Source organism: Pseudophryne corroboree, chromosome 4 (genome assembly GCF_028390025.1).
Source record: "Pseudophryne corroboree isolate aPseCor3 chromosome 4, aPseCor3.hap2, whole genome shotgun sequence".
Classification (NCBI taxonomy): domain Eukaryota; kingdom Metazoa; phylum Chordata; class Amphibia; order Anura; family Myobatrachidae; genus Pseudophryne; species Pseudophryne corroboree.
In genome coordinates, this window is record NC_086447.1 from 372,638,166 (window position 1) to 372,651,250 (window position 13,085).

The window sequence follows — 13,085 nt, forward strand, 5'->3', positions numbered from 1 at the left end:
TTGCAACAGGGACTTAAAGCTCCTAGAAATATAGGGGAAAGTGGATGGACAAAACAGAGAAAACCTAGATGAAAACTACTGCAGTCTACAAGAGCACTTGGAAGAAGATTTATCTTTCAACATGACAATGATCCAAAACAAATCAAAATCCAATTCAATTGAGCATCTGTAGCAATATTTAAAGATTGACGTCTACCAATGGGTACCATCCTACCTGCGGGATCAATTTTGACACAAAAAATTTAGTAAAATTCTAGTGTCTAGAGGTGTAAAATATATGCTACCAAAGATGGTTCCACTAACGATTAACTCTGGTGGGGTGAATACTAATGCAACTACTCAATTTCAGTTTTTTGTTTCTAATTAATTTTGGCAAATGCTTCTATTTTATGATGGAGCACTTTGTGCTGATTAGTAGGAATACAATTCTATTAAATCCATCTTCCTCCATGTTCTAACACAGCGAAATGTGAAACAACGGGGTGAATACACACACACTCTCTCACACACACACACACACACACACACACACACACACACACACACAATATATATATTCTCCCATCAATGTCAACACCAAACAATATAATAAAGTCAACTTTTAAACTCCAACTCTTGCATTTTATATATATTTATATATTCACAGCCAGTCATGTATTTTCATAGACGCAGGAACATGAGATACAAACTTTTGATGTTACCGCACAAGACCTTTCAAGAGCAGCAAACAGACAAGTACAAAACTCTAGAAAAGAAGGGTCTCCCCTGCACACAGCATGCGCTCGCAGAGCATCACAGGGAGGAGGGTCTCCACAGTGTCACCGGAGCTCCACAAGTCCTTTAACAGTCCTGAGGCTGCACTTATGTCACTAGATCCATCATATACCCAATGTTCCTCATATCTTGTGCCTGGAACTGTGTCGCAGAGGGAACCACAGAGATGCAAAAAGTTCCAGGATTTGACAGGGACAAGCCGTTCTGCCACTGTACCCATCCCGGAATTCCACCACCAACACAAAAATTAGGCTGGAGGTGGTATCAGTGGGAAGTGGCATCAAGTGGGGTGCAAGACATGCAGACAACAGCTCAAGGGCCCTCCACTGAACCAGCGTGGTACCTCAGGGCAAGAATCATGCAAAATAGACCAAATTCTTGAAACAGATAAAACAGGCAATTGTGATTAAAAAAAAGAAAAGAAACAAAAGTGAATAAAATATTAAGAAAACTCCACTCAAAAATATTTCACATTTACTTAAAATTAGATTTTTCCTGAAATTGTTGGCTGAAAATGCAGAAAATCTCTGCTCACACCACTTCCCAAATAATTTCTTCAGAGAGCACACTCTTAGCAACCTCTGCAGGCAAGGAAATAATCAGTGTAGTTTGTTTCCATGGTTACAAAAGTTGCTAAGAAGTGTCAATCTTGAGAACCTACCTGTGAAATGGCAGCAACAGTGTATTTTTTAATTATAAGATGGCAAATTCAGGCAGCGGGACTATATAATCAGGAGTTATAGTAATTTATGGTACCCAGCACAATTATTAAAATAGACGATATTTTTGAGTGGAGAGAGCCTTTAAGGAGATGAAAATAAACAGATGAAGATTTGCTAGAGAGAAAAGTTAAATGTTGGTGAGGATAATAATAATGAATAAATCATATTGGCTATATGAAAAAGTGATGCAGTTGATGACCGAGTTAATGCCCTCTGGTTAGTCCATGATTTTATGAAAGTAAGTGATAAAAAAAATTGTATAACTAAAATAGGAGGTGTGAGCGGGTGGCAATGGTAGTGTAACTGTAGGTCATGGTTGGTCTTCCTCATCTTCATCTAAAGATACAATGCCAGAAGACACTACATCTGAACCCTTCCTATGCAAAGAGAGCATACCAGACCCTCGATTCATGGAAGGGAAAGAAATCAGCTCGTCCTCACTGGGACTTAAACAGGATTCAGAGAAGGACATGGAATATGATGAGTCCTCGCATTCCAGATCTTGGAGGCGATCATAGGGACTTGGAACGGACTGAGGTTTAATTAGCAAGGACTCTTCGACCAACTGAGTTGGAGATCCCAATAGCAGCTGTTCCTCATCTAGGCTGCACAGACTGGAGCACAGAGTCTCAGGAGACAGGGTGCGAGAGGAGTCACTATCGCAGCAGCATATACGAGAGGACACCAAATCCTTCTGTACTGGGTTCAGGAGATCTACAGAAATAAGGGATGGAGATTTCTGTCACATACATAAACCAATGGTTCTGCCTGGAACAGTTGTTTTGTCTATATATAGGCTATATACCTGAATTTACAGTCACAATAAATATTTATAAATTCATGTAAATTAATGCAAATTTAATGAAGCCATAATGAATGCTAATTAGTAAGATTCAGGATTTAGTAGTTGTTTGGAAAGGATGATACTTGCTGAACCATTTAGTGTTTCATAACATAGTTTTTACCTAAGTCTACCCGGTGCTTAGTAATGTGAAGGCAAGATTCCCTTTAAAACTTCAATATGAGAAAAACTTCATGGCTCTATTTTACCTTATGCAACAGATACAAATATAATTGAATATTACAGATAATCTAGTTTTTGCTAGTGGTCTCTAGTGTATCTTTAAAGATACACATATAACCTACCTTCAGACTGGGAATGGTCCATAGGCTGCAAGTCCTCATCATATGAATCATCTGTGGAATCTTCACCATCAATTGATGACCAGGCACGAAGTTTAGCTTCTGCTATAGCAAACTGCTCAGCTACCCCTGGTAATACATGAAGAATGGATACAGAAGAGGCACGGGTAGCACAGCACAAGCCAATTAATTAAAAATGGACACATTGTTTAGACTTCCGGTGGGCGGTCCTGAAAGCTGGCCGCGTTTTATAGAGCTCTCTGCTCCCTTCTCTAATCGCTGCTGATTTCCATCCATCAGCGCTCGGAGCTGTGCCACTATACCAACTGGGTGACGCCTTCAGATAGGTGGGCAAGTGTGTACCGGTCCCGTCTCCCCACCACCTGTGAATCCCCGGAATCGTGGCGTTTGTAAAACACCACTGCCTACGGCTGCCATATTGGGACTCCCCTGCTTCCAGTGTCCGGCTCCGCTGGCGAGCATTAATGGACACTGTTACCCTACTTGATCCAGCGGGCGGCGGTGAGATTGTCGGAGTTCCTTGTCCACAGCAGTCCTCACCCACAGCTTCCCATTTCCTGCACCCACTGACAGCCGCCATCTTTGTCCTCCCTGCTCCGGCATCCTGTGACCGGAAACACTCTGGTCTGCTGGCATCTCTTGGTTTATGGGGAGGCATTGACACTGACTATACTGGCAGAGCTCCCAGACCCAGTTCACTGCCTGTTTCATACATTCCCCTGCATCTGACGCTCTGAGCTCCCCCCCCCCCCCCCCCCCCCCGCTCTCAGTGCCTGTGCCTGAGAGCTGGGTGCTACAGTGTACAGCAATCTCTATTGGCACAGCTAAAAGCACAGTGGCTGCTGGTGGAACTCCCTGCCCCTCAGACACAGCAGTCAGCACTACAGGCTGCCTGTCCCCGGCTCCTTTTTGCAGCTGTCATCTGTGTGAAGTGCCCCTTAACCACCCACTGTAACTGGTGATCACCTCGCTGAGTGTGGTGATATCTCTACCAATAAGTCCCTTGTCTCACTGGACACTCTCACACGCTAGTTGTGGACTGCCTACTGTCCTTCTTTGTCCCCGTTACCTTGGGCTTCCTAGTTTGCCCCCGTGAGTGACACCAGGTCTGACCCTCCTGTGTGCCTTGGGTGACCTTTGCAGTCACTCTGATTTTACCTGAAGCATCTGCTGTCGCTAATTATAGACCAGAGACTACCGTCATCGACCTCCAGCGGATACCTACCTGTTCTGGGCTGCAATTTCAACCGCATATTGTTTGAGCACTCCCTGCTGGTTAGGATTATATAACACCATCTTCACTCGGTTGTTTTCCATTATCACATTCCTTTACATACTACGTGACTTCCGCTTCTAAAGTGAATTTATTCCTGTTTGATATGACATAAAACAATTTATAGCTAAGTCACAAAGAAGTGGCAAAGGTGGCGCAGGTCCCAAACAGAGGGAGATTAGAGCCACATCATTGACAACTGCGAGTCCACCAGCCTCGCCTGCTGGGGAAGACGTGCTACTAGGTGTGTCTGACACTGCCGCCTTCAGTGCTGCCTCGATTGCAAGGGCCCAAGAAATATTCTACTTACTGTCACCCCTGCTCGATAAAAAAATTGCAGGCCTAAAGGAGACTACAGAGTCTGCTGTTACGCAACTTCAGGAACATAATGTTCGTTTTGACGAGGCGGAGTAACGTATCTCCACGGTGGAGGATGATTTAATTGCAGTGAAAACCACTATATCTTCCCAAGAAACCATGCTGTTGGGGGTTCAGGATAAGTTAGAAGATCTCGAAAATCACAACCGACGTAATAACCTGCGGTTAAACAGAACTTGACTGTTTATCTCCGATGGGTCCTATGTTGGTGGAATGTGATCACCGCATAGGTCCGGATCATCAGTCAGACCGCCGTAGGCCACGGGCGGTCATATTTAAACTGCTCAACTCTACAGATAAAATACGCATTTTGGATTCCTACAGGAAATTGCACGGTGTTCACTATTAAGGAGAGAAACTTCTTGTGTTCCAAGTTTCTCACACCAGGTGGCAATGAAGCGGAGGGAGTTCTCTCCCATGTCTGCAAATCTCTGTTTGAAGCTGGCATTCGCTTTGCACTTCTTTATCCCGCTAAGTTGAGAGTGCAACACAATGGCAAGTAGTATTTCTTTGACTCTGTAACGCCCGCAAAATCATTTGTTTCCTCTCTCTTGGATTTGCCGCCCACTTCACCAGATGATGCTGATTGACTCTGGCATTCATTTGCAAGTATTTCACTTGTATAGTGCAATGAAGCTTTTGCTATTGATAATGTTATGTTCTCTTTTTTTCAGCTTGGCTATGGATACTTTCCCTACTACATATTGTTTTCTGTGCTTGATGCCGATGGTTCGGTGTCTCTTGCTCCTTTGCTTGTTTTCCCCTCCCCTTATTCAATTCGTGGATGTTATTGTTGTTCATGATTGGCCTTCCTGGCCTTTTGCTTGGGTTCAAAAAACTAGAAAATTGGGAAGAACTGCTATTTGTCATTGCTGTTTAAAATTGTTACTGCTGTTTCAAGTTTTGTTAAGAGACTGCACATTGTGTCTCCCAATGGTACCCCTGCTGGCTGGGACAAGCGGGCCCATTACTTTTATGTTTCCTGGGATGTGTATATTTCCAAGGTTAAGGGTAGGTTAATATGACCCACTTACAGGCCACACCCTCCTCAACTTAGGAGCACATAAAGTTTTTGAGTTGGAATGTTGAGGGACTTAACGCCCCACTAAAACTAAGGAAGGTGCTGCAACATTTAAAGTGACTTAAACCCGATATAGCTGTGTTACAAGAGTTGCACTGGAGGGAGGGTGACCCATCAACACCTTGAGAGATGTATGGCTCACTGATTTTATTCCTGCCTCATACCATACCTAACAGAGGGGTGTACTCCTACTTATTAACAAATAATACGTTTTTTACCGACCTATATGTTCATCTGCAGGATTTGGCTACTGGACACATTATTCTAGGGAGGACTTTAATACTACCCTAAACCCCTTCCTCGATAAATCCAGACCAACTACTCGCACAACCCCACCACCTGCCCTTACCCTGCTATTATCATTATTGAGTATATCTGACCCCTGGAGGTTCCAACACCCAGTAGACAGGGATTACACTTTTTATTCCCACCCTCACCACACATCCACTAGAATTGATTATTGGCTCATTCCTGCCCCTCTTCTTTCCAGAGTGTCTAAATCAAAGATTGAGAACATTGCAACATCGGACCATGCCCCGACCTGGTTCACGCTGTCACTGTCTTCCCCTACACCACTCTCCTTTAATTGGAGGTTCCGGTCTTATCTTGTAGATTCACCTGACTTTAAGTTGTCCCTAGAACAAAACTTTTTAAACTATGTGTACGATAACATACAACACATTGATGGTGTTAATTTGTTTTGGGCTGCATCAAAGTCATGTTACGTGGTCATGTTATTGCATATGTCACTGCCAAACGTAAAAGCTAACTCAGAGGTTGCGGGACCATAGTTTTGCAATTTCTGATTCTTACTATATTATGCTTAGCAATACCACCCCTGAAAATCGTAAACCTTATATTGATACTAAAGCTCTATATGACACTGTCTGTATAGAACAAACCCAATATTCCCTGGACTATCAACGGAATAGGTATTTCCGATGGGGCAATAATTTGGCAAATTATTGGCCTCTGTGGTCTGTAGCCACCGACCTCCGGTGACTATCTGCAAATTTGTCTCTGATTCCAGCCCGTTGACAACTGCCCCTGACATTTCCGTGTCTTTTTAAAAATATTACACAAATCTATATGCCCTATACGCCCCTCCTGATAATCCTTCTTTAGGCATGAATTTTATAAGAAACGCAGCTGCCCCCCAGTTGACTGATGATGAACGGGAGACCTTAATAGACCCTATTTCTGAGCAGGAACTGTGCACTGCCATAAGCATATTAGCTAAAGGCAAGGCCCCAGGCCCTGACCGGAATATTATAAGATGTTATCCCCGCATTTATTACCGCATCTTTTATCCTTGTTTAATTCTGTACTCTCCGGAAAGGACCCTCCACCCGACTTTAATCAGGCCAGCATAATTGTACTGCCTAAAACAGGCAAAGACCCTACCTTGGTCCAATCATATAGACCAATTTCATTGCTGAATCAGGACCTTAAACTGCTGACGACTATTGTTGCACAATGATTACAGGTTGTTTTGCCGACTTTGATGCACCCCTCCCAAACGGGCTTTGTGAAAGGCAAATCATCAATGCACAATATTCGACAAGTAGTGGCTGCCCTGATCGAGTCCTTATCTACCCCTTCGGGCAAAACTGTTAGCTGTGACGCCAATAAGGTGTTCAACATGGGGTGTCATGGGCACATCTGCTTCGGGTATTTCACATGCGCAATTTTGGCACAGGATTCATTGCCCTGTTTCGCAGATTGTACGACTCCCCTAAGGCATTTCTTACTATTAATGGGTTAAATACGGCTAGTTTTATGCTACATCGTGGCACTAGACAAAGTTGTCTCCTCTACTGTTTAACCTAGCCCTAGATACTCTGGTCAGACATTTTCACCTGTGTACTCAGCGGCAAGGGGCTGCGCTAGGCGATAATACCCTCAAAGTCTTTGCTTATGCGGATGATTTATTGCTTTATTTTGCCAATCCCCAAGAAGCATTCCCGGGCTTTCTACAAATATTGCACGAATTTGAAAGTGTCTCGGGTTTTTTGATAAAAAAATCAAAAACTACCGCGTTAGCTTTACATGCAGGTGCTTCACAGAATTGGGCTAACCACTTCCCTTTTATTTGGGCAGACTCCTCATTTCAATATCTAGGCCTTAACATTCCAACAAATCCAAGTGATTTATAAGGTTCATTTTCCGGTGGTGATAGCTCGTACTTTGTGAGACTTCCAGTCATGGCGTCACTTACCATTATCTTACATTGGTAGGTGCCACCTAGTTAAAATGATTTCATTTGCCCGCCTGCTATATATTATACAAATGCTTCCTTTGATGTTGAAAGACTCAGATTTCAAAGTGTTGAACAGAGCAACTAGTTGTTTTATTTGGGCAGGAAAAAAAAAACAGATTCTCTATGTTTAAACTGTGACAGTCCCCTTCCTCTGGTGGTATCAACCTACCCTGTATTAGGAGTTACTCTTTGGCAGCAAACTATAGATATGCAGTAGACTGGATTAATGCCACGAACAATTATGCTCTCACTGAGTTGGAACAAGCCTTCTGTCCTGATGTGGCCTTACCTAGGGCCTAATTCAGAGTTGATCGCAGCAACAAAAATTTGTTAGCAGTTGGGCAAAACCAGGTGCACTGCAGGGGGGCAGAAATAACATGTGCAGAGAGAGTTAGATTTGGGTGGGGTGTGTTCAAACTGAATCTTATACCCCTTTTCCACTAGCTCAAAAAACATGGGTAAATGCACGGGGGCGCGCATTTACCAGTGTTTTTTGCAAGTGGAAAAGGGTAAACCTGGATCGAGTGACCCGTGAATCCTACCCGGCTATCTACCTGGGTAGGACACGGGAATGATCCGGGTAGGGTTGTAGTGTAAACGGGAGCCGTATCGATGCGACACGGCTCCCGTTTACACTGTATGGAAGGGCGGCGCTGGGAGATCACGATCTCCCTGCGCCGCGTCACTAGAAGCGTCACCAGCCCGGCATATGCCGGGTTGTGACTGCTGATGGGAAAGAGGCCGAGCACGGGTCGCAGCAGGGGGCAGCTCCCGTGTCAGGCTCCTGGCTGCGACCCGTGCTCGTAGGTGGAAAAGGGGTATAAATTGCAGTGTTAAAATAAAGCAGCCAGTATTTACCCTACACAGAAACAGAATAACCCACCCAAATCTAACTCTCTCTTCAAATGTTATATCTGCCACACCTGCAGTGCACATGGTTTTGCCCAACTGCTATCAAATGTGCTGCTGCGATCAACTCTGAATTACCCCCCTCTTGCAAAAGAAACCTTGTGACCTCCCCCCCATTATCTCTAATAATTTACTATTAGCCACTACCTGCACAGCTTGGCGGGTCTCTCGTTCACAATTGGGTATTTCTGCATATAACTCTGTGTATGTCCCTCTTTAAAACCCTTCCCGCACCCCTCTTTTCTTGTCCCAGAACTCCTCTGACTACACTATGTGGCTTAGGGGAGGTCTTTGGCTGATTTCTCATACTCTCACTGAGGATTGTTCCAAAATGTTATCCTTTCCACAGTTGCAAGAAAAATACCCTGAACTTACTATACCGTTGTTTACATATAACCAACTGAGGAGTTATGTTTCTAGCACAATCTCTCATTTGAGTAATACCGATGTTCTTAATGAATTAGACCCCCTGATAAGAAATGTGGGTGGTAGGATGTGCTCTACTTCCTTATTGTATTCCTGTCTTAGAAAACGGCTTAATTTAGACACTTTACAAACGGGAATGGCAAAGTGGAGCACAGACTTACCTAATGTTTCCCTCGCTTCACTCCTAACTGCGTTCACTCGACTCAATAAAACACTAGTGTCTGCCTCCTACGCGGAGATGCAGTGCAAGTTATTACATAGAGCATATTACACCCTGAAAATAAGAATTTACTTACCGATAATTCTATTTCTCGTAGTCCGTAGTGGATGCTGGGGACTCCGTCAGGACCATGGGGAATAGCGGCTCCGCAGGAGACAGGGCACAAAAGTAAAAGCTTTAGGATCAGGTGGTGTGCACTGGCTCCTCCCCCTATGACCCTCCTCCAAGCCTCAGTTAGGATACTGTGCCCGGACGAGCGTACACAATAAGGAAGGATTTTGAATCCCGAGTAAGACTCATACCAGCCACACCAATCACACTGTACAACCTGTGATCTGAACCCAGTTAACAGCATGATAACAGCGGAGCCTCTGAAAAGATGGCTCACAACAATAATAACCCGATTTTTGTAACAATAACTATGTACAAGTATTGCAGACAATCCGCACTTGGGATGGGCGCCCAGCATCCACTACGGACTACGAGAAATAGAATTATCGGTAAGTAAATTCTTATTTTCTCTGACGTCCTAAGTGGATGCTGGGGACTCCGTCAGGACCATGGGGATTATACCAAAGCTCCCAAACGGGCGGGAGAGTGCGGATGACTCTGCAGCACCGAATGAGAGAACTCCAGGTCCTCCTCAGCCAGGGTGTGCCCCTGACCAAGTAGCAGCTCGGCAAAGTTGTAAAGCCGAGACCCCTCGGGCAGCCGCCCAAGATGAGCCCACCTTCCTTGTGGAATGGGTATTTACATATTTTGGCTGTGGCAGGCCTGCCACAGAATGTGCAAGCTGAATTGTACTACACATCCAACTAGCAATCGTCTGCTTAGAAGCAAGAGCACCCAGTTTGTTGGGTGCATACAGGATAACAGCAAGTCAGTTTTCCTGACTCCAGCCGTCCTGGAAACCTATATTTTCAGGGCCCTGACAACATCTAGCAACTTGGAGTCCTCCAAGTCCCTAGTAGCCGCAGGTACCACAATAAGCTGGTTCAGGTGAAACGCTGACACCACCTTAGGGAGAAACTGGGGACGAGTCCGCAGCTCTGCCCTGTCCGAATGGACAATCAGATACGGGCTTTTGTGAGACAAAGCCGCCAATTCTGACACTCGCCTGGCCGAGGCCAGGGCCAACATCATGGTCACTTTCCATGTGAGATATTTCAAATCCACAGATTTGAGCGGTTTAAACCAATGTGATTTGAGGAATCCCAGAACTACGTTGAGATCCCACAGTGGAGGCACAAAAGGGGGTTGTATATGCAGTACTCCCTTGACAAACTTCTGGACTTCAGGAACTGAAGCCAATTCTTTCTGGAAAAAAATCGACAGGGCCGAAATTTGAACCTTAATGGACCCCAATTTGAGGCCCATAGACACTCCTGTTTGCAGGAAATGCAGGAATCGACCGAGTTGAAATTTCTTCGTGGGGCCTTCCTGGCCTCACACCACGCAACATATTTTCGCCACATGTGGTGATAATGTGCGGTCACCTCCTTCCTGGCTTTGACCAGGGTAGGAATGACCTCTTCCGGAATGCCTTTTTCCCTTAGGATCCGGCGTTCAACCGCCATGCCGTCAAACGCAGCCGCAGTAAGTCTTGGAACAGACATGGTACTTGCTGAAGCAAATCCCTTCTTAGCAGCAGAGGCCATGAGTCCTCTGTGAGCATCTCTTGAAGATCCGGGTACCAAGTCCTTCTTGGCCAATCCGGAGCCACGAGTATAGTTCTTACTCCTCTACGTCTTATAATTCTCAGTACCTTAGGTATGAGAAGCAGAGGAGGGAACACATACACCGACTGGTACACCCACGGTGTTACCAGAACGTCCACAGCTATTGCCTGAGGGTCTCTTGACCTGGCGCAATACCTGTCCAGTTTTTTGTTCAGGCGGGACGCCATCATGTCCACCTTTGGTCTTTCCCAACGGTTCACAATCATGTGGAAGACTTCCCGATGAAGTCCCCACTCTCCCGGGTGGAGGTCGTGCTGAGGAAGTCTGCTTCCCAGTTGTCCACTCCCGGAATGAACACTGCTGACAGTGCTATCACATGATTTTCCGCCCAGCGAAGAATCCTTGCAGTTTCTGCCATTGCCCTCCTGCTTCTTGTGCCGCCCTGTCTGTTTACGTGGGCGACTGCCGTGATGTTGTCCCACTGGATCAATACCGGCTGACCTTGAAGCAGAGGTCTTGCTAAGCTTAGAGCATTGTAAATTGCTCTTAGCTCCAGTATATTTATGTGGAGAGAAGTCTCCAGACTTGATCACACTCCCTGGAAATTTTTTCCTTGTGTGACTGCTCCCCAGCCTTTCAGGCTGGCATCCGTGGTCACCAGGACCCAGTCCTGAATGCCGAATCTGTGGCCCTTTAGTAGATGAGCACTCTGCAGCCACCACAGAAGAGACACCCTTGTCCTTGGAGACAGGGTTATCCGCTGATGCATCTGAAGATGCGATCCGGACCATTTTTCCAGCAGATCCCACTGAAAAGTTCTTGCGTGAAATCTGCCGAATGGAATCGCTTCGTAAGAAGCCACCATTTTTCCCAGGACCCTTGTGCAATGATGCACTGACACTTTTCCTGGTTTTAGGAGGTTCCTGACTAGCTCGGATAACTCCCTGGCTTTCTCCTCCGGGAGAAACACCTTTTTCTGGACTGTGTCCAGAATCATCCCTAGGAACAGCAGACGTGTCGTCGGAGACAGCTGCGATTTTGGAATATTTAGAATCCACCCGTGCTGTCGTAGAACTACTTGAGATAGTGCTACTCCGACCTCCAACTGTTCTCTGGACCTTGCCCTTATCAGGAGATCGTCCAAGTAAGGGATAATTAAGACGCCTTTTCTTTGAAGAAGAATCATTATTTCGGCCATTACCTTGGTAAAGACCCGGGGTGCCGTGGACAATCCAAACGGCAGCGTCTGAAACTGATAGTGACAGTTTTGTACCACGAACCTGAGGTACCCTTGGTGAGAAGGGTAAATTGGGACATGGAGGTAAGCATCCTTGATGTCCAGGGACACCATATAGTCCCCTTCTTCCTGGTTCGCTATCACTGCTCTGAGTGACTCCATCTTGATTTGAACCTTTGTATGTAAGTGTTCAAACATTTCAGATTTAGAATAGGTCTCACCGAGCCGTCTGGCTTCAGTAGTGTGGAATAATACCCCTTTCCTTGTTGTAGGAGGGGTACTTTGATTATCACCTGCTGGGAATACAGCTTGTGAATTGTTTCCAATACTGCCTCCCTGTCGGAGGGAGACGTTGGTAAAGCAGACTTCAGGAACCTGCGAGGGGGAGACGTCTCGAATCTCCAATCTGTACCCCTGGGATACTACTTGTAGGATCCAGGGGTCCACTTGCGAGTGAGACCACTGCGCGCTGAAACTCTTGAGACGACCCCCCACCGCACCTGAGTCCGCTTGTACGGCCCCAGCGTCATGCTGAGGACTTGGCAAAAGCGGTGGAGGGCTTCTGTTCCTGGGAATGGGCTGCCTGCTGCAGTCTTCTTCCCTTTCCTCTATCCCTGGGCAGATATGACTGGCCTTTTGCCTGCTTGCCCTTATGGGGACGAAAGGACTGAGGCTGAAAAGACGGTGTCTTTTTCTGCTGAGATGTGACTTGGGGTAAAAAAAAAGGTGGATTTTCCAGCTGTTGCCGTGGCCACCAGGTCCGATGGACCGACCCCAAATAACTCCTCCCCTTTATACGGCAATACTTCCATGTGCCGTTTGGAATCTGCATCACCTGACCACTGTCGTGTCCATAAACATCTTCTGGCAGATATGGACATCGCACTTACTCTTGATGCCAGAGTGCAAATATCCCTCTGTGCATCTCGCATATATAGAAAAGCATCCTTTAAATGCTCTAT

The 13,085-nt window shown here is 45.7% G+C and overlaps 1 protein-coding gene across 5 annotated transcripts in view; it reads right to left on the reverse strand.

Moving 5' to 3' along the window:
• Positions 1–615: 615 nt before the first annotated feature.
• Positions 616–13,085, reverse strand: part of FAM131A (family with sequence similarity 131 member A) — a 145,655-nt gene continuing 133,185 nt past the window's right edge. For all 5 annotated transcript variants that reach the window (XM_063916607.1, XM_063916606.1, XM_063916605.1 and 2 more), the window contains exons 4-5: positions 2,643–2,768; positions 616–2,210 (exon numbers count right to left, since the gene is read on the reverse strand). In XM_063916607.1, coding sequence (XP_063772677.1) covers positions 1,807–2,210; positions 2,643–2,768 — 530 coding nt within the window. In that variant the 3' untranslated portion in view covers positions 616–1,806. The remainder of the gene's footprint in view (positions 2,211–2,642; positions 2,769–13,085) is intronic.